This window comes from Musa acuminata, chromosome BXJ1-10 (assembly GCF_036884655.1).
Source record: "Musa acuminata AAA Group cultivar baxijiao chromosome BXJ1-10, Cavendish_Baxijiao_AAA, whole genome shotgun sequence".
NCBI lineage: Eukaryota > Viridiplantae > Streptophyta > Magnoliopsida > Zingiberales > Musaceae > Musa > Musa acuminata.
The window spans coordinates 25,840,086-25,867,500 of record NC_088336.1 but is presented as its reverse complement, the minus strand read 5'-3'; the positions used below and the strand labels follow the sequence as shown (position 1 = coordinate 25,867,500).

Below are 27,415 nucleotides of genomic sequence, written 5' to 3'. Positions count from 1 at the left end.
CTGCGTCAACATTGGAGACGTATGATCCGTACGATGTGCTGGTTCCGGATAGGTGACTTGCACCCGCGGGGGAAGGGATGGAAGAAGGCGCGCTAGGAAGCGGACAAGAGAGAGAACTAACCTCCAAGAACGGTTTGCAAAATGCTTCGTCCAGTGGCGTTCGGATGATAGACACCTAAGCGACTTAAAAAGGAAATAATGAGTCAAATCGGGAAGAAGGTTGTCGTGGCGCCCAAAGGGAACGGTTGCAATTTACATTTTGTCTCGCGCCTTGTATAAAATATATGGTGGGCAGCAGACAGCGTCGCCGAAGGGGCCGTGTAGGGTCTCGCAGAGGCAGCACAGACACACACAAAGAAATAATAAAAAATAGACCCAATCCTTATTCCTTAAATCCGGACATTTCTGCAAATGCTCTCCTTCGTATCCTTCCTCCTCGCGATTCTGATTTTGATTTAGGGTTCAGATCGACCCAGTTTTTGCGTCGGCTTCCCCGACCAGAGAACGGAAAGGAAAGTGATAGGTTTCGGTGGGAATTGTGGATTTTTCGGGTTTCGGGTGTCTTCTCCGAAGGATTGGTGCTTCGTCCGTCGTGGAACTGGGATGCTGTCCGGTGCTTAGGGGCTTTCGAAGAGGAAGTTTGATTGGAGTTCTGAATATTGATCGATTGAGGTAGATTCATCTAATTTGAGCTCTTCATGTCGGTATCAAGTGTTCTTAGTGTTTCGGTCGATTCGTTTTCTTGTTCTTTCTGTAGGATTCCGTTATATCGGAGGAACTTGAAGGTCGACACGAATTTTGAAGGGATCTGGTGCCCAGAGCAAAACAAACTTCAACATCGTACTGGGGCTTTTAAGTCCGGAAAAATTCTGGTGTTACTCGCTTCAGATCTGTGATTCTTAAGAGGAATTCGCAGCAAAGGCGTGTTCTTTCTGTTACAGGGCTTTCGGGAAACCCGGGAGAGGCGAAGAGGACCGCCTTTATTGTACCTTTCGGCCGTTAAAGATGGTGTCCTGTAAGTAGAAGAGTAGAGGGGCTGCGAGGGAACGCTTCTAGGGTTCCTTTTTCACCGGACTAAAAACGTCAAAGCCGGGATCAGAGGTAGGCTTCAGATGCAAGGCTAAGTGTTGCACCTCCACGGAAGTAACCAGGTTTATGTTGCTTTCCTAGGGGTTTCTAGGTGGACTGGAATTTGGGGTTGGAGTTAATACATGTGTGATCACTGGGCTTTTCTGAATATTTATTTTGTCTTGAAGGTTTGGAAGAAGAAGAAGAAGAAGAGATCATATCCTCCGTTGTTTATCATCTGCTTTGAGTTTCGTTCTACGGTGGTGAAAGATTTGTGGTGATGGGGACAAACTATCTATTTCATTGCGCTTTTATTTAAAGATCAATTCTTTCCTAATTGAGTTGCTGAGGGGGTTCAGTGCGTTCTCAAGGCAACATGGCGTTGCCTCACCTGAATATCTCATCAGTTATCGGTTTGTGTTTAGTATTTGTTAAGTTAATATTTATTTCTTTTCCATGATTGCATTTCTAATATGTTCTTTTTTATGCTTGAGATATCCTGTTCCTTTCAATCTTTATTTCTTTTTCTCTTCTATTTTTAGCTATTTGCCTTATGTATTACTTTTTGTACCTTGAGGAAATCCGTGCTCCTGGATATATAAATATTTTTTTTTGTAGAAATCAATTAAGTACACAAATTAAAAAGTTTTTTTTGGCTAGCTTTTCTCACACATTACGTGATTTTTTTTGGTCCTCTGTTGTTTTCACTTTAAGTTCTGTTAATGTGCTGCTTGGTTGGATGTTTCAATTTACCTTTTGTCTTTTCTTGTGTTTCCTTCATAGTCTTCTTATTGGTTCTAAAATTATTTTTTTTTTCATTTTTAAGAGGGTTTGCTCTTTTTCAGTATTGTTTCCTCAAGATGTTTGATGGTTTCAAGTCTCTCAGATTTTGTGCAGTTCTGTAAAGATTTTGGCTTGTCCTTTTCCCAAGTCGTAGCCTCATAGAACTATTCTTTTATTCTCTTTTAAACTGCTGGTCCTTAAAATTTCCTTTTAATAGACGGAATATTTCTAAATAATGATCTTTCAATCATGGGTTAGTCTTACAACTCATTTGTTCTTGGAGCTGCAGTAACAATTTATATTATTTATTCCTCTTTCTCCAGGGACTTCTGGTGATGCCTTGTATGATGAACTATGGCATGCATGTGCTGGACCCTTGGTTACCTTACCTCGTAAAGGCGAACGAGCATATTACTTTCCCCAAGGTCACATGGAACAGGTGCTTGCAAGCTTTTGAATGTCTTTCTTTTACTTGGTTTGAGTGTTTTTGGTCACTTGCTACTAGTGATACAGCTCTTCTGGCAAAGGGTAGTTGATCACTAATTCCATCATGGTTACATTATCTTGTTAAATGAGAGAATAAAATTGGATAGATTGTCTTCTCTGCCTCAGTGTTTTTTTTTGTTTCTGCCTTGTCGTAGCTGGAGGCATCAACAAATCAGGGGCTTGACCAGCATGTGCCTGTGTTCAATCTACCATCAAAAATCCTGTGTAAGGTGGTGAATGTCGAACTAAAAGTAAGTTCTTTAAGGGTCATGTTTAATTTCTACCTTTCCATTCTTCATCATGTTTGATGGTGTAATATAAAGAAATGATATGTTTTTCTTTGCATAATGTCATCATAGGCAGAACCAGATACAGATGAAGTGTATGCACAAATTACACTGTTACCTGAACCAAATGTGAGTCTTTCTTTATGGAGTTTATATTTTGTTTATGAAATCATGTCATGCAGTGTTTCCAAATTTAGCATAAATTTAGCATTTGGTAAATTTGCGCATATATCCTTATAAAGTTAGAGATTTTGTATATGCTTCTCTAAATTTAAGTTTAGTATATATATCTTTGCAAAGCTCAAAAACTTGCAAATATGCTATATGTAGTTAACAGCCATTGGTTCATTGCTAGCATGATGATGTTGAATTCAAATTGTAATCACTCTTCACAAATGTCAACAAACATGAGAGGTCAAATAATTGGTGAAAGTAATAAAGGATGTTTTAGGTATTTAAAAATTGAAAAAAAAATTGAATTAGTGATAACTATGATTAGTTGTAGTTAACTTTGGCTTTGGCTTTGGCTTTATTGGCTGGATGCTAGTGGGAGTGGCATATATGAAAGATTTTATCATGATATATATGTAAAATCTAAATATTTGGAGGGATATATATGCAATATTAAAATTTGAAGGGGCAAATGTGCTATTTTCAAACCTTGAAAGGTAGATATATGTAAAACTCCCTTGATAATTTGAGGTGCTCTTTTTTTAGAGATTAAGACGATTTGAGGTTATAATAGAAGCTTTAGTTGCTTCTTATGGGTTGATTATAAGCAATGTATTCCTATGAAAGTTTTTCCTCTATTTCTTCCACGAAATTATTTTTTCTGATTATAAGTTCAAGAACAACTTATGTATCTTGATAGTTGTTTTCTTCTTTTACATGATTAGTCTTTTGATTTTGATGCTACTATATTTTTCTTCTGTTATTTCTTTGTTGTTTATACTTTATACCAAGATTATTTTTTTTCTTTGCATCAGGAAGGTGAGATCACTAGTCCAGATCCTCCTTTACCTGAGCCTGAAAGGTGCAAGATCCATTCCTTCTGTAAGACTTTAACTGCCTCCGACACAAGCACCCATGGAGGTTTCTCAGTTCTCAGGAGGCATGCAGATGAATGCCTTCCTCCATTGGTTAGTTGCTATTGCAAGTTGCTTATATGCTCATGTATCAATCCAAATAGGAGATTTTGAACTTTGTTGCAGATGAATTGGATTAGCATTTTATTTTTCACATACTGTAAATTTCTTGCTAAATCCTTTCATCCTTGTGTAGGATATGACTCAGGATCCACCTTGGCAAGAACTAGTTGCCAAAGATCTTCATGAAAATGAGTGGCGGTTTCGTCACATTTTTCGAGGTTTATATTATATTTATTCAGTTGTCAATCTCTATAAGATGCATTCTTTTTCCTATGCTACTGCTGCAACTTAAGGTTCTCCAGTCGTTATCTAGTTTTCGTTGTTTTTGTGTGGACCAGAGAATTTCTTTGCTAATTTGACAACTGCATATGACATCTTGTGTTCTTTGATAGTATGGATGACTCTATACTGATAAAAAAAGAAACAAAACATTTTTCGTCAAAAAGTTTACTATAAATCACAAGACACCTCTGTCTTATAGAAAGCATTCTTGATCAGATATGTCTTATGGTTTTAGCTGATATTTTGGGTCAGTATGTGATTTTTAGTAAATTATGCATTTTTTGTAGTACCTAAATAAACATAAGGTGTCAAAATTGATTTTCTTCAATAAAATCTGAGTTGAAAAACTGCAACCTTCATGATTTTATCAAATATTATTATTGTTCAGAATCGAAGTAGGGATCATGTTGTTCATAGATGGTGGAGTCAGACTTGCATTTTCACTCTTTCAGGTCAACCTAGGCGCCATCTGCTTACAACTGGTTGGAGTGTATATGTCAGCTCGAAGCGGTTGGTAGCTGGTGATGCTTTTATATTTTTAAGGTCAGAAAATCATTGCTTTTATTGGGCATTTGAGAAATTCAACATATTTTCTGGTCATAAATTGTGGCACTTTTGTAAATGAATTACTATGTACTTGGGAATTACTATCTACATTCTCATGGCAGAGGGGAAAACGGTGAGCTGCGAGTTGGTGTCAGGAGGCTCATGAGGCAACTAAATAATATGCCATCATCCGTGATATCCAGTCACAGCATGCATCTTGGAGTTCTTGCAACGGCATCTCATGCTATCACTACTGGGACACTTTTTTCTGTTTTCTACAAACCAAGGTTACACTTTTAGTTGGCATTTCTGCTCTCAGAATATCTTGCTATTCTTGCTCACACGCTAGCTTGCAAGTAATATGGGACTAGGTTCATGTATACTGTTTCATGGGTATTGATGGTCCAGCTTTTTAATGCAATTATGTTCTCTATTTGTATATATTCTCTATTTCTTAAATTTGTAATGAAGAATTTGCATTATGACATTTGGTTTTTTCTGGTCTTAATCATTTAGCTAATTTTATGCCTTCTGTACTGGTTTTCAATACATCCGAGCTACAGAGTTCTCTTAGATGTGAATTTTAATTTATTTTCTTTTTCAAAAATAGAATCTGACATAAAGATATGTTTAATGCTCCAGAGCAAGTCGATCTGAGTTTCTCATTAGTCTCAACAAGTATCTAGAAGCCAAGAGTTACAAGTTGTCTGTTGGGATGAGGTTTAAGATGAGATTTGAGGGTGATGAAACTCCTGAAAGGAGGTAATTTTGGTGTCTTTGTAAACTAAAAATTAGACATGCTATCACACTGTACTAAGTTCACATTCTATATTGTTACAGATTTAGTGGTACTATTGTTGCCGTTATAGACAAGGTATCATCTCAATGGGCAGATTCAGAATGGAGATCCTTAAAGGTATAATGCCAAATAAATTTTTCGTATGATACAAAGTATGATGCCAAATAAATGTTTCTGAAAGCGTTTCTCTTTTCAGTGTAATGACATGGAACCTTTTATCATTTGGATTATACTATGTTTTCTGAATGATCACAGAATTTTTCGTGTACCTAGTAAGAGTTTTGTTTTTTATGATTAGGTCCAATGGGATGAATCATCATCTATACAACGTCCAGACAGTGTTTCACCTTGGGAATTGGAGCCACTGGTGGCAGCTACTCCTCCGACCTCCCAACCAGTCCAGCGAATCAAACGAACACGACCACCAGCTTCATCTGTCATGTTACCAGAACCTTCTCCTGCGCCTGGTATGGATTTTGCCATCAGTAACTGCTTTCAATCTCTCTTGTATCTGAGAACCAGATTTAACGAGTGGTGTTGTTTTAGTCTTTTCTTTGGAATTTAAGTAAATGTTTCTTGATGATTCCATGTGAAATAACATTATAAACACATCCACCAATTGTGTATGACGTTCTATGAATTAATTTACGCTTGCATGCCTTCGAGTAAGTTTTCTGATAAAGTAAGAAAAAATTGGAAACCTTTTGTGCTCGTCTTTTGCGTCATATCAAGTTTCAACTCTTCAGGACTCAAGATGTTCTGACAGATTAGGTAGCCTACATTCATTATAGATTGACACGGAATCCTTTGTTCATGCACTTGTATTCCTTGCAATGATGATCCGGTTTTTCTTGCAATGCTTCTCTGCAGATCATTTTCTTAGCACCTGTCTCGCTATTGTAATTATTTTATTGCAGGTACTTGGAAATTCCAGGTCGAGAATAGCCAAATGTTCTCTTTTTCAGGGTCACAAAGAGGTGAAAAGCTATATTCACCATCCAAACCAACGTCTCTATTCTCATCAGCATCACAGCCTAGTTCCATCGGATTCAATGCAAACATTGCTCCATCAACTGCTGCCAGTGGCCACATGTGCTGGCCAATTAGGACAGAAACTCAAAGTGATACCTTCTCAGTAAGCATCAACAGAGAACCATGTGATAAAAAGCAGGAAACTGGCAAAGGCTGCAGGCTGTTTGGGATTCAGCTATTTGAGAGTTCTGAAATAGAAGAAACATCGCGAGTTCCTACAATTTCAGGTGTTGGGCTGGACAAGCCAGCGACATCTTTGGAAGCGGATTCAGACCAACAATCACGACCATCGAACATTGACCAGTCTGATGCAGCTGCAGTCAACAGTGAGCCAGAGAATTTATGCTTAAAATTAGCTCAGGAGACGCAAGGCCGGCAACTGAGAAGCTGCACAAAGGTTATGGATTGCTTTTCCTTTTAAACTTGATGACATACTTTGACAAACATATTTTTGTATCTAAATGTTGAAAGTTGAAACTATACTCCTTTGGCAACGGCAAACTCATTATTTAAGTCTTGGAAAACTATTTTTGTTAGAGATGCTGGTAAGAAATTCTGTTTCCTGCAGCAGCTGCTATTTGAAGCTTGAAAGTATGCTAAAGCACCTTCTCTTTGTGCAGGTTCACATGCAGGGTATGGCAGTGGGTAGGGCAGTGGATCTGACGAGATTAATCGGATATGATCAACTTGTGCAGAAGCTGGAAGAGATGTTTGACATTGAAGGAGAGCTCTCTGGTGGAGTTAAGAAGTGGGTGGTTGTCTACACAGATGATGAGGATGACATGATGTTGGTCGGCGATGATCCTTGGCAGTAAGGCTCCAAAAACTTCCTCTTTAACAATATAATTATCTGCTTAAATCTTTCTGAGAGGTGTGTCTGAACATCTGGCACCATAGTAATTTTGATTTATGTACATGGATATACAGTGAGTTCTGCAGTATGGTGAGGAAGATGTATATTTACACAAGTGAAGAAGCCAAGAGACTCTGTCCGAAGAAAAAGCTTCCAGTCATCGGTGAGGCTGCCAAGTCTGGTTCAGAGAAGGCTTTTCTTGATGCTGATGCGGACGTTGTTGCCAATTAGAACTGCCGGCGCGTCTGCCCTTCCCAAGTAGGAATACGATTTTCCCTTGCTCTTTTTGTTCTATTCCGTGGAGGTTGGGCGATTGGTATAGGAGAACCAACATGGGGTCTTTTTGTCACCAAGGTTGCCGTGTTGTCTGGTGATGGTAAGGATAAAGATGGATGGACGATGACACTTTAGGTGATGGTTATGGTGGTGTCGTTAGATCAGACATGTGAAAGGATGATGCATTAGGATAGCGAGCAAGCGTTCATAGCACTGTTTCTGTGTGTTTTTCCTCGGTAGTAAATAGAATACCTTTCTTTATTGATACAATAGATATGTTGCTGCTGCGTCCAAGTAGGATGATTTACTCTAAATATGTTTGTTGCCCATGTTAAAGACACTTATATTCGCTTGAACCTTAATAGTTATGTACATAAATATTTGATGTTCATCCTTTAGTGATGAGAAATTATGGATGTTTTATCCCCTTTTTTTTTTGTCCATCTACCAAATTTGTGTCTTAGTAATCGGACTCTGATGTGGATCATTATATGTAAATGAAATGTATAAGCAGGTTTGCATGCAAATCTTTCAATGGTGATGCTGCTGATAAGATCAAATTTGATTGTCAATTCCACTTTCTTTCGAATACTGTTTACAGTGAAGAGATTGTTGAGAATTTAGAATTAAAAACAGAAAGAAAAAAAAATCGAATATGAAAAATGTTTATATCTCTCTATATGTTTTATTATTATTGTTCTTACGATCGTTGTTTTTGGGCATCTGTGATGGGTGACATGACATAAAGTCGGACTTCGTCCGATGCCTGAGACTAGTGGGAAATAATAAACCATTAGCAAGCAGGCAGGTTAACCAGATTATTTACAACAATGGTAACAGATGGAATACTAACAGTGTTGGGTGACGAAAGGTCTATTCCCTGGATAACCAACCGACCGTACATCTCTGCCATGAGGCGTATTAGGGAGGACAAACCAATAGATAGATACATTTAGAAGACCAACAGGGTCCAATCTTGTCTCCACCAACCGACCATCCATAAGATCAGCACGCTAACGCTACTTGGAATCCATTCGGATGAACAGCTCCGGCATGCACTTCGGCTTCATCGTCGACCAACACATTGAAGGCCTTCGCACACCACCAACCACACCGCAAACATCGCCAGACATAGCAGCACGTCGACCGCGGCAACGGTCTTCGCATGGCGCCACCACAACCTGCGCGCGCATTGCTGCGCCTTGAGCACCGAGCTCGAGCTCCTCCCCGACGACACCACGCCACCTGCGTCTTCCTGCAGCACATCCACCTTCGACTCGCCGCCGCCGCCGCCGCCGCCGCCGCCGTAGACGTCCTTTGGCTTTCTCTCCTCCGTGCGCGCCTTCTCCGCCCCGATCCTGACGACCCAGCTGAGCTCGCCTTCCACCCTGTCGTTCTTCGGCGCGGCCTCGAAGGCGTCGCGGAGGCGCTCGAGGAACAGCAGCATCTCCGAGCTGCCGGCGTTGTCGATGGCGAAAAAGGTGTACCCGCCGTGCATCAGGAACCCGAATGTCATGTTGTCGGCGGTGTGGGAGTGCCAGGAATGGTAGGGTTTGGCCTGGCCCAGCCAGTTGAGGGCCAACGCCTGCAGCTCGTGGCCGCCGCCATTGTAGGAGTACAAGAGGTTCTTCTTCTCCTCCTTGGAGACGCTGAAGAAGACAATGTTTCTGGGCGCAGAAGAAGCGAAAGAAGAAAGGGAGGCAGACCTCATGGGGCCGAGTGTACTGCCGCGAGATGGTAATGGATTCACGGAGATAGAGAAAGGATTGGATAAGAATGAAGAGCACGAGAGAGTTCTTAACAGCACGAAAGAGGGAGGGGGAGAGAGACAGGTTACGATGAAACACAGAGCGAAGAATAGAGATGGGACTGCCATCGTTGAGGGTGGGAGGTGGGAGGCAGGTACAGGGTGGAGATTTTGACTTTGGGAAAGGGCCGGAACAGCAGAATTGACGATGGCGGCAGTTAGCCGCACGCGCCAGCTCGTAGACTTCTTGCGCCGTTGACCAAACCCCTATAATTGGCCCCTATGATTCCCACACCCGACTTTATTTTGACCAAGTATGATTCTCACAACCTAAAATCCGATTTGGATATGGATGTTGAATCACTATCAATATTAAACCTCAGCCGTATGTATGATCATAATCGAATGATTTCCCTATGAATGAAGCAAAAGTTACATAAATACTACTTGGGCATTACAAAATTTTGATGGCATGAACTGTATGTAACACAGTTGTTGTAAGTCCACTCCGCCATTTGTCTCTCTACAATAAATGTGTTCGTTAAGAGAGAGAGAAGGAATCAATGCACGCACTTGAAATAGCTGGTATTCCATGGTCTTCCGCATATTATAAACATCAAATGGCCAAAACCCTCGTTATATAATGAGGACTATCATCCCTCAAACCTTCCAACACACGGAAGCTTCGCTACCTCCCGCATGGCTACCTTCAATGGCACCATCATCCTCCTCCTCTCTCTCGCGTCCGTAGCAATCTTGGCCGCCGGGAAGGAGCCGACCACTCGCCTACACTTCTACATGCATGACAAGATAAGCAACCCCAACGCCACCGCTGTGAGGGTCGCCGAAGGGCCTCAGACGAGCACGGGACCGGGCATCAACTTCGGCGACATCTACGTAATAGACGACCTGTTGACCACCGGACCAAGCCCGTCCTCTCCACTAGTCGGCCGGGCGCAAGGCTTCTACGCTATGGCGTCGCAGGACCCGGCCGACGTCGCCTTAATGCTAACGGTGAACCTGGTGTTCACGGAGGGAGAGTACAAGGGAAGCACGCTGGCGATACTGAGCAGAGACGCCATCTTCTCGCCGGTGAGAGAGCTCCCGGTGGTGGGAGGCAGCGGCGGGTTCAGGCTCGCACGCGGCTACGTGCTCATGAAGACCTACTCGTTTAACCAGACTCTGGGCGATGCCGTTCTAGAATGGGACGTCTACGTCATGCACTAAGCATCACACCTGCTTATTTCCCTTCCACTGTTTCCTTCCTTGAATCGTTGTTATGATGAATAATATCCGGTGTTCAATCATTGCACTCGTCCTTTATTGTGTCCGATAGAAATGCTACTTTGACAAAGTCATTTAAATTCCTTGACAAAGTTATTTGGCAAGATCTGATTTTGTAAAGATTAATAGATTGCAAGATATACAGGAAACATTAGCATTCTTGGCGCAAAAAGTGTCAATGAGAATATATAGTGTTGGAGAACGAATGTGGTGCCAGTACAGTTTGATCCACGGGTCGATATCGAAAGCCTCTTGCCGACTGAGCTGGTTATCGAAGCCAATTGGATCCTCGAGTCAAGGGGTGGGTTGATCGATGACTCATCACGAGAGTGTCGATCCGCAACTCCCAAGGTTGGGTTTCCTTCTTACAAAAATAACCTTTGAGGGAGGAGAGGGGGGGGGGGTGGGTTGATCGATGACTCACCACGGGAGTGCCAATCCGCGACTCCCAAGGTTGGGTTTCCTTCTTGCAAAAGTAACCTTCGATGATCCCCGACTTTGGCCTCTCCAACGAGCAAGTCAATAATCTCCCTTTTTCTTCTTTTTCTTTTTAGAGACCGAGATAGAGGTATTTATATTGTCATGAGAGGATCGATCGTACGTGGATTGATGTGATGAACATAACACGACATCAGTATGGATTCTGGCTCGATGTGCGAGACGTTGCCGTCCCAAGATTGCTAAGACCAAACATGTCAAACAGTGTCTTGAGGGTATGAATTCTGACATGACGTGTGGCATCAAGTGACATCCTGGGAACAAAACATGCCTTACCATATATAATATAAAACTGTGACCAAACTTTGACAATAAAACTTTTTAAATCAAAATTTAATAATAATTCTGCCCCTAATATGAAACAGCAACAAAATACTTTTTCGAATTCAATAGGAAAGATATTAATGAATAATTTGAATTAATGAGAAACAAGTAATCGAAATGATCTATCATTGACTGAACTTTTTTCATCAAATTATATAATAACTCTTCCACCAATATGGAATTCAAAAATAATTTTCAAATTAAAATAAAGATATTAATGGATAATCTCAATATAATATTCAACCAATCCGATAATGAAGAGTTTTGCGTCAAAATTTTCTATAGATTATTCTCGGAAAAATATATCACGAAATTAATTTTAGATAAAAGTAGAGCAAATATTACTGAATAATTACTAAGCTCTGTCTAATCACGTATTAGTTATGATCTATGTACGAGGGTCACATCGCTTCTACACGACTGCTGCCCTCCGTTTTGCCCCAGCGTTCGAAGTATACACCGACTGTAGCTATATGTATCAGATCGGTCAAGTGAGTGCAAGAGAAGCACGACACCCGTATTCAGTTGCTTATGATCGACGAAGATGGATCGAAAAGATTCCATGCTTACCGATGCATGCACAGAAACAGCAAGATCAAGTCCTCATTCTGACAGGAACGATAGGATGATCAATCCTATCGTACAAGCCCAAGAAATGCAGGCTGTGCTTCTAATCCGATTGGTACCCAACGATGCTTCCGATTAACGCTGGAAACTGCTACATCACGCGCATAAAAAAAAGAGAGGGAGAGAGAACAAGATCATCAGATAAAACGTGGGATCCACAGGGCGCAAGAAGAGCCAGTTCGGTCCGCATCGTGGTTGGGCCTAAGCCCTCATCATCTGATCTTTCCTCTACTCCGCAAATACCAAAGAGGAGGAAAAACATTGTCGTACAAGAAGGAAATTGGTAAATAAGATTATACTGTCATCAAATCCAGAAGAGAAGGGACTCGCAAGAAGGAATGCTTCGATCAATAGCATCAAGAGCACAAAACATTCCCAGCAAAAGCAGATCCGAAGACAAATTCGAGAGCCAAAAAGGGGTCAAAACAGAAAGAGAAGAGAATACCGGGCAGAAGCGGCTCAGAGGGAGATGGGTATAAGACTTGTTGTCAGCACATGAGACGAGAATCCTCATCAGAGTGGTGCATGACTGTTGTCTTCATCATCGCCTGCTTGCTACGGAGAGAAAATAATAACAAAAAACCAAAAATAAAACCAAGAGGGAAAAAGAGGGCTACGGGAAGCCACAGCGGCTGAACGGAGAGGATCGGATCGCCAACTCCATGTATATATAGAAGAGGAGAGCGGCGGACGATGACGCACAAGAAACCCTAACTTGTCGTTGGCATAAATGACTGGACCGGCCCGGCCCGGAACCGATAGAGCAGAATAAACCCATAGGGTTTAATTTGGTATTAGAAATAGATATTTATGTAGAAAAAGCCCTTTCTTTACCCTATTTATTTTTAGGATACAAATATTCAAATCCTGATCTAATTTTGTTACTGGTTATTTCCAATCAAGAAAAAGAAATTGAATAGGAACAAAAAGTGAACTAATCACTTCTCAAGGATAAGATCGACAAATTTAAATATTACATAGAAACAAATTAACAATTTCTTAATATGTTTCAACTAATATGTAATATTTAAATGTAAATATGTAATTAGTTAATTACATAAAAACATATTTAATTAAAATTCCAGAAAAAAAAAACGTTAATTGGAAGTGGACACACTAGTAGTGATGATGCCTATCTTAATATGCTCAAATGGAGACGTGCAAGAAAACGAGGCAACGATGAGCCAAGATACCCATAAAAGTTCCTGATCACTTTGAGCAGGCTTGATGTCACGGAAAATAAAGCTTTCATAAGATCATAACAAATCACTCGACTCTTAAAGCTAGTTTCTACACATCAATGTCAAATAGTTCTATAACAATTATAGGAACAAGCCTTAGTACAAGAAAAAGTCCAAGGAAATCAAATTCATTATGTAGCTAAAAACCAAATTAATGATCCACGTGAAGGGGCAAATTGGTTTCAGAACCTTCTATCCTCTGCTCAACCTTGTCCTTCACATTAGTGTGCGAACTGAGAAGGGCTACCACGCAGCATGCCACACAAATTTCATAGGTAGCTTTAGGGGCAAATATAATATCTGCTGCAATCAAGGATTTCAAGAAAAGCCTAGAAATATTATCAATTTCCTGACTAGAAATATTACCGATTTACATATACGAGCAGCCCGATACTATAAGCTACAACAATATTTGTATCAACAAACATCCCAGAAACATTAAAATCGTGACTGCTTCGAAGAATCAGCCCAATCACAATTCTTCAGGCACTCATAAGGCTAGAGAAGAGGCCTATAAGAAAGTAAAACACAAGATGCAACAGATTATACTTGAGAAATCAGATTGTATGTTCATAGACTGGTAAAGTCAATCTTGTATTTGTGTTGCTAGTGTAATTACATCGTTATACTTAAATCAAGTTTAGTACCATTACAAGAGACTTTATACCTGGGACCTTTGGATCAGATCCACATATGCACAGATTACTCAGCTGTGAAGACCTGAAGGATGCTTGAACCAAAATCTTCACGTATCGAGTCCAGCCCTACCAATTATGCACGAGGTAAGAAGATATGCTTATCATTTTATACTAACAATCGACAGTACAAGTGCAACAGAACTTACTCATTGTTAATACTAAAGTCTAACTACTACTAATCGTGATGCGTCCATCATGACCATCTTCCACCGCTGAACTCAAATGAGCGACGTTCAGAAGAAGCATCTGATCGACCAGTCTCTGAAGCAGCAAATTTTGTGTTTGCTTGGCATCTCTTTCTAGCCAATTCACTATCACTGACACTTCCCTCGGGAAGATGATCATACACTTCCATGAACTCCTGTGTCCATGAATGCATGGGAACTACATAGCTGTCATCTTTGGCTTTTCTCTTTCGCTTCTCATGCTGCTTCACATTTTCTGATATCTGATGAAGTGTCTCATTTATCCTTGCAAGACCTCGCTCCACTGGTTCCACCACATGAGAAACAGTAAATTTAACATCATCGGCCACCTAGCAGGCAAAACAAAGACCCAAGAATTAATACTTATTTGATACAAAAAATTCAAACTAGACATGAAGCACAATGATACACCCACAATTTCGCCGCTCCCAAAGAATACGTCTCGAACACTCTGTTGGAAACTCAACCGTCTTTCCCCGTCGTCAGGACGAGCAATTCGCATCCTTGTTAACCTCCCACCATCACTAATCTCTTCTGGATCTGGAGGAGCTCCAAGTGAAGCATAATCACTCATAACAGCAACATTGCGAACACATCTTTCCCCACGACGATACGGTTTAGCTGGAAATACATGTGAGTGAACAACCGCAGCAATCCCCATCTGCAAGCAAGGGTCAAACAATCGACAACCTACCAGATTAACCATCTGAAAGCCAGTAAATGCCAGATCTCAACTTGGTTGAACTTGTAACAGTCCTTAATGTTTATATGGTATGCGTAAGGTGAAAACATAGAAAAACAAGCAGAAATCAAACAAGTAAATGTAAAATCCGAAGGTATAGCATGTTACCTCGATGCATATGATATAGTCCTGGATGCGTGTTTTCAACTCTCGTGCCAAATGACCTTTAAAGGCTCCCGTTGAGAAAAGAAATGCAACAGCAACACCTTGCCACCAAGTCAAGAACACAATGGACTTGAACACAAGGAACTTGGCCAGGGGCTTAATAGGTTCCAACTTGTGCTTAGTAACAGAATAGAACTGTATGAGGCAATACAAGGCCCAAGTCTGACTAAAATTCAGAACAACTGCTAGATATGGATATCTGCAACATAGAAACCATTGAATATGATGCAAAGATGTTAAGATTCAGAAAACTGAAGTCACACAAAGTTGAATATATAAAAAAATTGATTGAATTACATAGTTCACCTGAATGGTCCCTGAACAAATACAAATGCAGTATTTATAATTTACATGAGCTGCAATAGAGTCTAAAACTAAAAGAAGAGATATCAAAAAGCAAGGATAATCTTACCCATATCTCCATCCAAACTTCCCTTCACCGTAAACCCCAAAAAGCTCTAAAATGATTGCTAAGAAAGCACATACTGTCTTAAGTATCATCTGCAAGATGGACATCTTGATGTCAATTTATGGAAGTAGGGTTCAAAAAACAATAATATGCCCAGAAGATCATAAAAAAGTGGAACCATACATATTGCACAATTCCAATCTTTACAGAATGGTAGAAGTCAGAACCAAGATACCAATGCTTCATGAAGCAATTCAGTGGAAATGGATGTCTTATCACTCCATCTGCATGCTCAAGCTCCAAAAGAGGCGTGCTAGAAAATATTTCCATTTGAGTCTCCATAAATCTAATTGTACTTTCCTCACCACCTTAAAACATGAATTAAAAAACAGAGATATTCCAATCAGAAAAGACAAGAATCATATGTCCCTCCATGTACTGCATAATCTAAATTAGCCAAAGATTGGCACCAAAAAATGTAAGGAAACACTGATATAGATATTTAGCTGAAGAAATAACCAAACTTCTGAAAAACAAGAAGAGAGATGGTAATAATACCAGATTCAACTTAAAGACCACCTTATGCATGTATATTCATATGCAATTTAGAGGCCAGTTTTCTGCAAAGAAGGCATTTCTGACATTTCATATTCTTCTGTGTATGTTCATTCACAGAAAAGAAAAAAAACTTGATGGCTTCTCAAGGGTTATACTCTTCTACCACTGCTTCTCTTATCAATTACAGAAGAAGTTGAGATCAGAAAAACAAATTTCTTAATGCATATTTGTAGGCATCCGGACTTCATGAGAACAGTCTATTGGTCATTCTCGCTTTATTTAACCATGCAACAAATTTTATATCCATGATCTCTGGGTCCCAATGGATGGGTCAATTATAGTGTTAAACATAGTAGACAATACTAAAAAAAAATAGATCCAGATTTTGGTCACTGATTGTCTTAAGTTTGAGAAGAAGATCATATCATCTTTCACTTCTTTAACTCAGAGAATTACATCACTCAGAGAGCCACATCATCATAGATATAGGAAACAATAAGAAGCAATTGGACTTTTCGTCACCTTTGTCAGGCATTATTACTAATTAGAAGGGATTAGAAAAACTGTTTGCCTTTTCATAGAAATAAAATAAAAAAATGATGGGTCTTTTAGTTTGTACACATATTCTCAATTATTGTTTGTCAAAATATTCTAAGTTAATATTTTGTGAATGTAGGCTTTGCTACCAAATCTAACATGACAGAATCTAGATATTCAAGAAAAAAAGAACCAATACCTCAATTGGAAAAGATATATTAATCCTTCAAATATATTAATCAAAATTTAACAAAGCCAGCAATTTTTTTGGGAACATACCTAAACAAGCTATCAAGTATCTCTCAAAACAATACATGGCAAACGCCTCATAACAGTCCCGCATCATTTCACAGATGAATGCAACTTTTGTGTCCAACAAAGACAAGAACTGCAAGATAGAAGATTCAACATTTAAACAACATGTACTTATCTAAAGTGTATAGTAATGTTATAGATGTTTGTATGGTAGAATAGTGTACTTCAAGCTCAACAGAGATAAAAAGTCATTCTTCACAGCTTGAGGAAACAAAAAACAGATAATGAACAAAACATGATAGCAGTAGGTGGGAAGTTCAAGCATAAAACTGATTTCCAAAAATATAAAACAAAAAAAAACTTAAACTATACAAGAGGAATTACACATACGCTCACTATGCCAAAAAGGGAAAAAAATTAAAGTTTAAAATTTTACCAGATGAAATGCTCCAAATTATGAGACATGCATGTCATTGTTCAAACATGAAACAGATTCTTAAGTCATCCAAGTTCCAACCAAGGCAAGTATTTGATTTATTATATTCAATAAGCAAGAGACTCCCAGTGGAGGGCAGCTTTGAAATTGACAAGAGCCTAAAACTTACAGAGAAAGTACCCAATAAATGCAACAGCAAATGGAAGCAGGCAGACAACATTGTTCTTGTTCTGCAGTCTGAGCATTTGATCTTCGACCCAATCTTAGAAAACTCAAATTCATAAGAGATGTTAATCATCTCATAATTTTCCGTTAAAACTACATAACTAAAGCCCTTATTATTAAAATGTTATCCAGAAAACAATATCCTTAAAGATGGTATTTAACTGAAACTATTATTATTAATTTATTATTTAAAAAAAATTAGCAGCGCTATTCAGTGATTGCAAAAGGCGCTCGGGCACTCGCCTAGGCGCTCGGGCAAGGCGAGGCCCGAGCGCCTCGCTAATGTCCCAGGCGGCGCGCTTCAAACAGGCGCCGCCTGGGCGCTCGCCCGAGCCCAGGCGCTGGGCGCTTCGGGCGAGCGCCTGGGTAAACCAAGGCGACCGAACCAGAATTTTAGGTCTGGTTCGGTCTTGGTTCGGTTGTTAGTTGGTTCAATCGAACCAACTAAACCGATATAACCCCAACCCTAACCCTAACCCAACACTAACCTGCTGCCGCTGCCACTCTCGATCGCGATCGCGATCTCGTCGCTCGCTGCCGCTGCTCCAGCTGACGCTGCTCGCGCCTCCCGCAAGCCTTCCCGCTGCTCGCGCCTCCCGCAAGCCCTCTCGCTGCTCGCGCCTCCTGCGAGCCCTCCCGCGAGCCTTCCCGCTGCTCGCGCCTCCCTCGAGCCCTTCCGCGAGCCTTCCCTCTGCTCGCGACTCCCGCTGCTCGCGCCTCCCGCTCCCTTTCCTTTTCCCCCCGCCGCTCGCCGCTGCCGACGCTGCTTCCTTTCTCCGTCAAGCTCAGACTGCTCAGTATACTCTTAAATCTTAATATTAAGTTTATTTGAATTTTGAAATGATTAATTTTCATTAATAGATTAATAATATATTATTTTGATTTTAATGTTATTAATTTTGTGATTTTGTATCTTAGATTTTTTTTAATTTAATAGCATATTTTTATTTAAAATTTTAAATAATTATATTTATTAATTATATTATATATTTTTATATTTTAGCGCCTCGTTTCGCTCGGGCGTTTTTGGACCTTGGCGCCTAGCGCTTTTTAAATCATTGGCGCTATTGGGATATCTAAGGAATTCATGTATTCCACGCTAAACATCAATTCTTTCACCACCATGCCCTCAATATTGATTATAGTTTTAAGCGACCAATTGGAAAACTTTAACAGTTTAAACAATCTGCAAGTAGTTCAACTTCATCTCATGCTTTAGGAAATAGTTAAAATCTTCTCCAATCGCCCATGCACATTATTTCTCTTGTCAGAGAACAGACATCCATCAGTGCTGCCCAATTCTGCTAGCTAAGTTCTCCTACACAACAAACATTTTTGTAAATCACAGGCAATGGGAACTTCATTGCATCTTCGAGTGCTTTATATAGGTTTGTTTAATTCTAGAACAACAAAAGAACTTTGAAATAATGGAGCCACATTGCATGATAATGAACATGGCATTCAACCGGTGAAAAAGAAATGCAGGCAGTTGAAACTCATAACCGCAGGCAATACATCAGCATCTGCTTATACTTGCGCAGAGGAAGAAGTATAAAACAACAAAATCTGAACAAAAATATACATACCGACTCAACTGCATATACAGGAACCATCAGAATGAGACCAATCAAGAATTTTTGCTCCTGCAATGGATACAAAAACAAGTCAACCAAAACAATTTGAGTTACACCAGCAAGAAACTTTTAGGATCTCGAAAGCGAAGAAGTTATCTCGCATATTGACTAACGCATCAATTTGCTGATACCAATATCAATGAAAAGATTTAATAGATCAAGACAAGATAAGATGGATATACCTCAGGCTGATTATAGACAGCAAGGTGTTCAACGATAAGGAACAAGGATAGCACCAGTGCGACGAGTACAAATGCTCCTGCACTTAAGATTGGCCAACCAGGTAATAAATTCGCCTCCCCACCCAAGCTCATATTCAACATTTTCCATGATCTTGACGATTCAGCCAGAGGGAGAAGAAGAAACAACACAGAGAAAACTATATTTCCCGTCATATTGAAAGAACCATTAACTTGGATCCATATACTGCATTATCTGTGTGAAAATTTTAATTATTGCTTTGATATTGTTGATTATTTAGACTTTACAGCAACCCAAGACTGAGTGATGGATCCCTTCTGCCCTGCCTTCTGCAGTTGAACTCCAAAAGGAATGCCACTACCCAGATCAAAATAAGTCCACTTGACAATGTTATTTTGTAGGACTATCACCAAATTTTCTTGGACAGATGCAAACACTCCAGGAATTAAAAACTGTCTTTTATACTAGCATCCAACTAGGTCATCCAACCAACAAACAACTGCAGTTCTTTACCCAGCAAAAGCTGAATAACAACCACAATTTTACATATGAGCATCAGAAATATTTCTGCAATGAAGCCAGAAAAGCAGATTAATAAATTTAAGCTTTTATTATCAAATTTCATTGCATATCAAAGAAATATAACAGAGAAACAGGCTTTCTATAAAATAATATAAGCCATAAAAGAATATGTAAGGATCTGAGGAGTGGGACATGGAGCAGTGAACTAAGTTACATCAACAGCTGAATCAAAATCTGATAACCCCAACTCAACTAACTTTATCTTATTAAAAAAGAAAACAAAGAAATTTACTGAAAGTCAGAAATCCTACGCTAGAGAAGTAGGTACCAGGGAGGCAGTGGGAAGAACAGTGTATGAAAGTCTACTACTATTAGTATTACTGCTAAGAGACAATGCAGTGAAACCAGTGAAGGAAAATAAAAAGTTGTTAATAAGGAGATGATCATCTGCATCCGTTCAGCCAAACACACATGATGACTGATGCATATTGATGCAGCTAAAAGCAGATGGTACTCCCCTGGAGTATGAAAGTATCAAACTCCCTCAATCATGACAGAACATTAAAGTTTAGCTCAGACAGCCTACCTGGCGCCACCTAAGTGCCGAGTCCTGTATGCAAACGCAGGGTGTCCCGATGAACCCACAAAAAAAGGGACTATGAAATTACATGTGCATTACTGATTACCCCGACCCACAAAAGAGACTGATTCATGAATTAAACGCTCAACATCCATAAGCTATAAGTGTCCAATAAAGAGGCAATTGACGATGCAATATAGTCAATTAGATTAGCTTTTAGTCCAAGGATATATCCAGTCCATTCTAGGGTTATGATTTTATTTTCTCTTTCACACTTATTCTACACGAAATACTATGGAACCACGAAATCCCCGCTTCCCTCTTTTTGTTTCTCTTGCAAACCAATTTACTGTAACCACAAATTATTTTGGAAAAAAAATGAAATCAAGCATATGCAACATCAAACGAATCATGCATGCGAAATTGCAAGTTGCTTCTAATTCAGGTTCAACGAACCCTAATTTGCTAACGGCATTCCTATTCCTTGCTCCTCCGGCAACGATATCAAACATCATCTAGGGTTTCCCCCATGTCGAGTCCAAATTAACCTAAATCTCGAACAAAACGCGATCACGCGCCCAGATTTGATAGTGAGATACATAACAATGCCGGGGATTCAGAGCGACGAAACCGATGGAATAGCAAAGAGAGGGGGGAAAGCGGGTCTCACCTATGCGAGGTCGGTCACCAGCGATAGGTCGGTCTTGTCCTCAGGCTTCTTACTCCTCCATCTGCTCCTCGGATCGAACTCGAGAGGAGGGTTTCTTGTAACGGCACTTAGATTTTTTCTCCTTAGTTTTTCCCCTTGTCTTGACATTTAATAACGGCCGACACCCGTAAAGGATGCCGAGAGTTCCCTCGCAACACGACACGATCCGAAACCGGTTAATCGATTTCGGTTCATACCCAGTCACAGGAAAAAGAGAAACAAAGGAGAAAAATCAAATGGCTCCACTGGTGGGCCCCTTCCCTCTCTAATAGTAGAACGGGTAGAGTCTAGGGTCCACAATGTGTTCTGTTTCAGGCACGTGTACAGGCTTAATCCAGCCCATTAAGCTCTTTAACGGCCCACAGAGAGAGAGAGAGAGAGAGAGAGAGAGATATATATATATATATATATATATATGCTGCTGAATGAATGGAGTGTCGAATCATATTGATTTTTTTGATATTTTATTTGATTTGTGATATATGAGATTTCTCTCCACGATAGGTTCTACGGAGCATCAACGAGCTGCGAGATGATGTCCAGGGCAGTGCCACACAAGCGCTGCAGGTAGTCCGCCCTCTTCGCCATCGCCGCCGGGTACGCCACGGCGGGGCTCCTCCTCGAGAACAGCCTGCCGCATGCGCTGGCGTACTCCTGAGCCGCGCTGACGTGCATGCACGCGTAGTCGTAGTTCTCCTGCGCCAGCGAGCCGAGCGCCCACCGCAGCGCCTCGCCGGCGTTCCTGAACTTCTCGGCGCAGGTCCCGAACGCCGCCGCCGCCGCCGCCGTAGTGACGTTCTTGGTCATCATGCCGGAGGCGTACGTCGACGTGCTCCTCGCCTTGGCGAAGGCGATCCCGACGGCGATGGCGGATAAGGACTTGACGTCGTTGGCTCTCAGGCTGCGGGGATCGGACTGGAGCGCGGCCACGCAGAAGGCGTAGTTGGACGTCAGGCTGCATGTGCTCTGGACTAGGGCGGGTGGTGGTGGAAGAGGTGGAGAGGCCAGTGAGTGTGCGAGAACAGGAAAGAAGAAGAAGAGAAATGAAGCCATGAAGGGAGCTATGCTGAAGCAGGATCTCAAAGGCAGGACTTTTATAGTACGTTGGACTATATAATAATTGTGCTGAACACAGGAAGACGAACACCCGAGGACATGGAGAGCTCCATGTTTTCAAGTGCTGCACAGGCTTTTGGGTAAGGTGAGTAACCGATAAAGATAGTAGATCTTTATGAAGGAGACAAGAATGGCTTGACCAAGCTCATGGAAAGCATGCACGTATAGTCACAAGGCAACACAACACGGCTAATATATGTAAAGGCTACCGGACCGGGGTGCACATGGAAACCAGGGTTTGTGTTCCCCGGACAAGGAGGCATTTGAAGGAGAAGATAAAGGAGAGATATGCATGTGTCTCAGATATCAGATGTGTTGGGACGAGCAAGTTGATGATACTATTTTGTGCTGGAGTTGACACAGGCAGGAGTTCAAGTTTGATGTTGGAGAGATCGAGTTGGATATCCCATTTGACTCTAGTCTTCAAGTGAACGCCTCAGCGACACCCAAATTACCCTCTTAGCTATCTCCAAACTTACGTACATGACCTAGAATCAAGTTGGGTTGATAAGTATGAACTTTCAACCAAATGTATAATCTCGATACGTATTACTGGCTGTTTTAATAGTTTAAAACATTGGCTCGAATTGATTTTTTGTATGAATTTGCAACAATTACAGATTTTATTTATTGTGTTTTCTGGATTACAAATGCTCGATATTATTAATTTTGTGTCTTTTCCTTTCAATAAAAAGAATCGGAATTGGCTTACTGCTTCAACCTCAGAAACTACAGTTAATTTCCATGGGAACGTGGAAAAACATGATACGATCCAAGAACGTTAGGGTTTGACTTTGAGAGCTTGTTCATTGAGGGTTTGACTTTGTTCATGCCATGCTAAGTTGCTTGAAGCTCGAAAGTCAAGTGTAGGGAAAAACCTACATTATGTTCAGATGTTTGATCTGCGATTTCTTCCCATCCTCGCATCCTAAATCTTTAACTCTACAAGGCCTTACTTCACACAAATGTGTCTCGGAAAAGGTCACGCATGCGACTCACGTTGCGGCGAAGCCATGCAATGAGCTGCGTCAAACCATGCAACCTTTTCATCGTTCTTCCATCGCATCCATGAATTTTGATGCAGTCGTGAAGTGTGCTTGCGAGCATAAACCGTCCAAATAAAGTGTGAGCACCGCACAAATATTGTTTTCATTATTATTTCCTTCTTTTTTTTATAATTTAGGTTGTGTGGGAAGAACACACAAATAAATAAATCATGAGGAAATAATATTGTTTGAGAACAAAGTGATCCTCCTAACTCACTAGTCTTACAAGCTCAGATTCATGGCTTCAATCACACAAGAACGAGAAACATTGTTGTGCTATACATGTGCTTCGACTCACCTTTTTTTAGATCTAATCGATAGCAAAATATGATAGCTTGAGGGACAGCATGCATGGCAATTATGTTCATGATGGGTTCATTCAAAATGGCAAGAAAAAGGTGAACATGGCATAGATCATGCATGCACAGGTATCATCATTTTTTCTCGGAAGATGTCACAAAATTATCTTTGACTATAACATGTAATTAGCCTTATTCAAACTTGAAGAAGAAGAAGAAGAAGACGTTGATCTGTTTTGCGCTCTAACCCCTACTAATTAGGTTTGATACATCATCGTTAGATTAATATTTATTCTAATTGCAATAAGGTTAATAAGGTATATGTCTGATCAGAATGGGAAATGCAATAAAAGCGTGTAAATGCATTCAAAATGGGAAGCCAAGAAAGTCCACAGCAGAAGCATCACACCGTCAAGCCGCCCCCTTGTCGTCCCTACATCCGATGAACTATTCCCATTCCTTCTCGTTATCTTTGAGTGTAAGAGAACACGAATCTTCAATGGATGTGGTTGTAGCCACCAGCACGCAGTATGAGCATTAATGGGCGGGGAATGATGTGAATGTGATGCTTGCATTTCTAGATGACCGACGAGCTATCTCTTTGAAGGAATTCCAACTTGCATTCAAGTTCTCAGTCCAATGTATTCATTGCAGAAGCAGCCGTCCGCTGACCTCAGACGACTTTGACTCGTGCGTTGCAGCCTTACAGTAACACCATCATATGCTCAACCCGCGGTCAACAACCTGCACGAGTAATATGCCTACCGAAGGAAGAAGAAGTCGCCGATGGATGTCGGCGGACATCCCGGTCTCCATTCTTACGAGGAATAAGAACGAGAAGAAACGTTGAGATTCATCATATTTTGCTCTCTCCCATACTTCTCGTACTAGAATTATTTGTGCTCCTAAAATACTTGTCAGTGTTAATATAATGCAAATAGGAATAAGGGAGGGAGAAGGAAGACGTCACCATCGATGAACGAACGCTTCCTCCGGCCATCTGGGTTGACGAGACTTCTCCTCGAGTAATCGCTTTGACCATTCAACCCTTATCTCTCGCCTACTGTTCACGGACACTATTCTCTGCGAGCAACTTAATTTCCAAGCAGCTGCTGAGACCTCTTGACTGTGTTCGTGCATGCATTGCTTCGTCTATATATTGACAGCCTCGTGTGGTAGTGTTCATCGCTCTCATCCACACACGCTTCCTCTCCCTCGAAGCGATCATGGGTGTGATCGAGCAAGCTCACGGCCGAGAGGTCTTCAGTTTGCTTCGAGTGAAGTCGCAGAGAAGTAACCCGTCCGAGGAGAGGATCGCGTGGTTGCACGATCAGCTCATCGGCAAAGATTTGGAGTTCGACACCCCCTTCGGCAAACGCAGCCTTACTTACGCTGATCACACCGCATCGGGGAGGAGCTTGCATTACATCGAGAACTATATCCTGCAACAAGTCCTCCCTGTTTATGGTACTTCTCTTGTTGATTTGATTTGGTTTGGTTTGGTTTGGTTAGCTGAAGTGAGCTTTGCATGCTGTCGATCGGCGGCTGTAGGAAACACGCACACGGATGATAGCTTTGTGGGGAGCAAAACCACGAGAATGGCGCACAAGGCGGCGGAGTACATCAAGCGGTGCATGGGTGGAGGGCACGATGATGCGATCATATTTTGTGGCGCGGGATCCTCCGCCGCCATCAAGCGCCTGCAAGAGGTGATCGGCATCGCGGTGCCTTCCATCATGAGGGACAGGGTGGTGGAGGAGCTGAGGGAGGAGGAGAGGTGGGTGGTGTTCGTCGGGCCGTACGAGCACCACTCCAACCTACTGTCGTGGCGCCAGACCACGGCCGAGGTGGTGGAGATCGGCATGGACGACGAGGGGTTGCTCGACATGGACGCCCTGAGGCTTCAGCTGATGTCTCCCAAGTACGCGAACCGCCCGATGCTGGGGTCGTTCTCGGCCTGCAGCAACGTCACCGGAATTTTCACCGACACGCGGTCCGTGGCTCGTGTTCTTCACGAGCACGGGGCGTTCGCGTGCTTTGACTTCGCAGCGAGGTCAGCCAACGTCGCGTTTGCTTTGCTTGCATGAGCTCTGTTCTCTTTGTCTGCCATGTTTTGGTGAAGATGCCGTCTTCCGGTCTTTCTTTTGTTGCTTTGAACTACTTCCTCAACCTGGAATAGCTCTGTATCGCTCTGCAGTGGCCCGTACGTGGAAATCGACATGCGATCGGGAGACGTGGAAGGGTACGACGCGGTGTTTCTGAGCCCGCACAAGTTCGTCGGAGGCCCTGGGACTCCTGGAATTCTCCTGATGAACAAGGCTCTGTACCAGCTGAGGTCTTCCCCGCCCTCCACTTGCGGCGGTGGCACCGTCGCCTACGTCAATGGCTTCGACGAGAAGGTGAGCTCTGTAAAACTAATCATCCACGTCTTTCTGGCGTCCGAAGTGACGACTGATGACAATTCCATCTGCAGGATACGCTGTACTACCACGAGATCGAAGAGCGTGAAGACAGCGGAACTCCTCCGATCATCCAAAAGATCCGAGCTTCATTGGCCTTCTGGGTGAAAGAACACGTCGGGCACGATCTCATCGCCCTCCGCGAGCAAGTCTACACCGAGACAGCACTCCGACGGCTTCTCTCGAACCCAAATATCATCGTCCTCGGCAACACGACAGTCAAACGGCTGCCCATATTCTCCTTCCTCGTCGTCCCTCCGGGAGGTGACTCAGGTGGCACCATGCGTGATGGAACAGGAAGAGATCAGAACAGGTGGGTAGAGGGGTTGAAGATGAAAGGGAAACCCCTACACGGGCGCTTCGTCACGAAGCTACTCAACGACCTCTTCGGCGTCCAGGCTCGTGGTGGGTGCGCCTGTGCCGGTCCCTACGGCCACCATCTCCTGGGAGTAGACATGGAGCTTTCTCTTCGCATCCGGTCGGCTATTCATGAGGTAACACTGCTGCAGATAACATTGAATTCTTCGAGTGATGTAGGAACAATTGTTCATGTTCAGATTGGATCTTATTGCTGTTTGCGGTGGGTGGGCGACAGGGATACAGCGGACTGAAACCCGGATGGACCAGGATCAGCTTCTCCTACTACACGTCGAAGGAGGAGTTCGCCTTCATCTTAGCCGCAGTCGAGTTCGTGGCGATGCACGGGCACCGATTCCTCCCGCTTTACCACTTCGACTGGGCTACTGGCGACTGGAGCTTCCGCAAGCGTACGTTCAAGTACCACATAATGAAGGCGGAACTGGAAGTGGCCGCTCAAGATCTCTTCGGAGACGCCGGCGTCGAGGCGAAGAGGACAAGGACATGGAGTTCGAGGGCGGTGGAAGACGATGAATCCAAGACGAGCGGGGGAGGTCAGAGATACGAGAGCTACTTCGAGCGGGCGAGGCAAATCGCGGCTTCCCTCGCTGACCACGCTAGCTCTGGCGACGCGGCCCCGCCTGCGGGAATCGACCGCAGCCTGATACTCTTCAGGATCTAATACTCGTAGTTATCATGTTGTTGGTGAATGGCCATCAAGACAACCCGAAGTAGTCGAATAAGAGCAAGAGACCATGTTTGTTCATTTAGTAGATGAACAGAGAGGGGTCCTCGTTGTTGTATTTGATGCTTTGATGTTGGCTGGCATGTAATGCTCGTGGTTAAATAAATAAACACAAGTCTTTCTTGGACTTTAGCAGACGTGAATGACAACTGTAAAAAATCCATGAGCGTTCAAAGTGGTAGAACATGTTGTGAGATACTCGCAGAAGCTTCAACTCGCAGAGGGTTTAACATGC

The 27,415-nt window shown here is 42.0% G+C and overlaps 6 protein-coding genes and 1 non-coding gene across 11 annotated transcripts; 3 read left to right on the top strand and 4 right to left on the bottom strand.

Annotated features, from left to right (window-relative positions):
• The first annotated feature begins 384 nt into the window (after positions 1-384).
• LOC135583750 (auxin response factor 7-like) lies at positions 385-7,988 on the top strand. Of its 3 annotated transcripts, XM_065087118.1 has the most exons (17): positions 385-672; positions 758-872; positions 942-1,101; positions 1,257-1,481; positions 2,175-2,290; positions 2,493-2,588; positions 2,697-2,753; positions 3,611-3,763; positions 3,906-3,990; positions 4,507-4,597; positions 4,723-4,887; positions 5,243-5,362; positions 5,441-5,516; positions 5,698-5,866; positions 6,317-6,828; positions 7,052-7,242; positions 7,359-7,988. In XM_065087118.1, exons 4-17 carry the CDS (start codon positions 1,445-1,447, stop codon positions 7,513-7,515), a joined length of 2,025 nt encoding a protein of 674 aa, XP_064943190.1. In that variant the 5' UTR covers positions 385-672; positions 758-872; positions 942-1,101; positions 1,257-1,444; the 3' UTR covers positions 7,516-7,988. The 3 variants fall into 3 exon arrangements, with proteins under 3 accessions (XP_064943190.1, XP_064943188.1, XP_064943189.1); XM_065087116.1 differs by having other exon boundaries at positions 758-1,101; XM_065087117.1 differs by having other exon boundaries at positions 758-1,151.
• Positions 7,989-8,626: 638 nt separating this feature from the next.
• LOC103969766 (phytolongin Phyl1.1-like) lies at positions 8,627-9,271 on the bottom strand. The gene has a single exon (XM_009383416.3). The coding sequence runs from the start codon at positions 9,269-9,271 to the stop codon at positions 8,627-8,629; it is 645 nt and encodes a 214-aa protein (XP_009381691.2).
• A 693-nt stretch (positions 9,272-9,964) lies between these two features.
• LOC135595765 (dirigent protein 21-like) lies at positions 9,965-10,614 on the top strand. Its single transcript, XM_065087115.1, has one exon. It carries the CDS (start codon positions 10,007-10,009, stop codon positions 10,532-10,534), a length of 528 nt encoding a protein of 175 aa, XP_064943187.1. The 5' UTR covers positions 9,965-10,006; the 3' UTR covers positions 10,535-10,614.
• A 1,878-nt stretch (positions 10,615-12,492) lies between these two features.
• Positions 12,493-12,594, bottom strand: LOC135596303 (small nucleolar RNA Z221/R21b). The gene has a single exon (XR_010480922.1). It is a non-coding gene; the product is annotated as a small nucleolar RNA Z221/R21b (small nucleolar RNA).
• Positions 12,595-13,575: 981 nt separating this feature from the next.
• Positions 13,576-21,252, bottom strand: LOC135595764 (protein LAZ1 homolog 1-like). 2 transcript variants are annotated; one of them, XR_010480636.1, is made up of 10 exons: positions 19,329-19,682; positions 19,099-19,155; positions 16,876-16,984; positions 15,685-15,869; positions 15,505-15,593; positions 15,036-15,291; positions 14,601-14,846; positions 14,126-14,514; positions 13,949-14,045; positions 13,576-13,792 (listed from the first exon to the last, which is right to left on the bottom strand). XR_010480636.1 is itself a non-coding variant. In XM_065087114.1 (10 exons), exons 2-9 carry the CDS (start codon positions 19,539-19,541, stop codon positions 14,173-14,175), a joined length of 1,497 nt encoding a protein of 498 aa, XP_064943186.1. In that variant the 5' UTR covers positions 19,542-19,914; positions 21,120-21,252; the 3' UTR covers positions 13,804-14,045; positions 14,126-14,172. The 2 variants fall into 2 exon arrangements, 1 of the variants encoding a protein (XP_064943186.1); XM_065087114.1 differs by lacking the exon at positions 13,576-13,792 and adding an exon at positions 21,120-21,252 and having other exon boundaries at positions 13,804-14,045; positions 19,329-19,914.
• Positions 21,253-21,665: 413 nt separating this feature from the next.
• On the bottom strand, positions 21,666-22,211 carry LOC103969765 (pectinesterase inhibitor 28). Its single transcript, XM_009383415.3, has one exon. The coding sequence runs from the start codon at positions 22,209-22,211 to the stop codon at positions 21,666-21,668; it is 546 nt and encodes a 181-aa protein (XP_009381690.2).
• Positions 22,212-24,822: 2,611 nt separating this feature from the next.
• LOC135595761 (uncharacterized) lies at positions 24,823-27,280 on the top strand. Of its 2 annotated transcripts, XM_065087110.1 has the most exons (5): positions 24,823-25,086; positions 25,171-25,672; positions 25,817-26,018; positions 26,093-26,572; positions 26,674-27,279. In XM_065087110.1, exons 1-5 carry the CDS (start codon positions 24,846-24,848, stop codon positions 27,115-27,117), a joined length of 1,869 nt encoding a protein of 622 aa, XP_064943182.1. In that variant the 5' UTR covers positions 24,823-24,845; the 3' UTR covers positions 27,118-27,279. The 2 variants fall into 2 exon arrangements, with proteins under 2 accessions (XP_064943182.1, XP_064943181.1); XM_065087109.1 differs by having other exon boundaries at positions 24,823-25,672; positions 26,674-27,280.
• The last annotated feature ends 135 nt before the right edge of the window (positions 27,281-27,415 follow it).

What these genes read in the sequence shown, in the direction of transcription:
- LOC135595765 (XM_065087115.1), top strand. Translation starts at nt 10,007, where the DNA reads ATGGCTACCTTCAATGGCACCATCATCCTCCTCCTCTCTCTCGCGTCC.
- LOC135583750 (XM_065087118.1), top strand. Translation starts at nt 1,445, where the DNA reads ATGGCGTTGCCTCACCTGAATATCTCATCAGTTATCG. An exon ending in GAATATCTCATCAGTTATCG is followed by an intron (nt 1,482 to 2,174) that starts GTTTGTGTTTAG and finishes CTCTTTCTCCAG; the next exon opens with GGACTTCTGGTGATGCCTTG. An exon ending in GTTTCGTCACATTTTTCGAG is followed by an intron (nt 3,991 to 4,506) that starts GTTTATATTATA and finishes TCACTCTTTCAG; the next exon opens with GTCAACCTAGGCGCCATCTG.
- LOC103969766 (XM_009383416.3), bottom strand. Translation starts at nt 9,271, where the DNA reads ATGAGGTCTGCCTCCCTTTCTTCTTTCGCTTCTTCTGCGCCCAGAAAC.
- LOC103969765 (XM_009383415.3), bottom strand. Translation starts at nt 22,211, where the DNA reads ATGGCTTCATTTCTCTTCTTCTTCTTTCCTGTTCTCGCACACTCACTG.
- LOC135595761 (XM_065087109.1), top strand. Translation starts at nt 24,846, where the DNA reads ATGGGTGTGATCGAGCAAGCTCACGGCCGAGAGGTCTTCAGTTTGCTT. An exon ending in TGCTTTGACTTCGCAGCGAG is followed by an intron (nt 25,673 to 25,816) that starts GTCAGCCAACGT and finishes ATCGCTCTGCAG; the next exon opens with TGGCCCGTACGTGGAAATCG. An exon ending in TCAATGGCTTCGACGAGAAG is followed by an intron (nt 26,019 to 26,092) that starts GTGAGCTCTGTA and finishes TTCCATCTGCAG; the next exon opens with GATACGCTGTACTACCACGA.
- LOC135595764 (XM_065087114.1), bottom strand. Translation starts at nt 19,541, where the DNA reads ATGACGGGAAATATAGTTTTCTCTGTGTTGTTTCTTCTTCTCCCTCTG. An exon ending in ATACTTGATAGCTTGTTTAG is followed by an intron (nt 15,870 to 16,875) that starts GTATGTTCCCAA and finishes TCATGTTTTAAG; the next exon opens with GTGGTGAGGAAAGTACAATT. An exon ending in ACTATATCATATGCATCGAG is followed by an intron (nt 14,847 to 15,035) that starts GTAACATGCTAT and finishes CCTTGCTTGCAG; the next exon opens with ATGGGGATTGCTGCGGTTGT.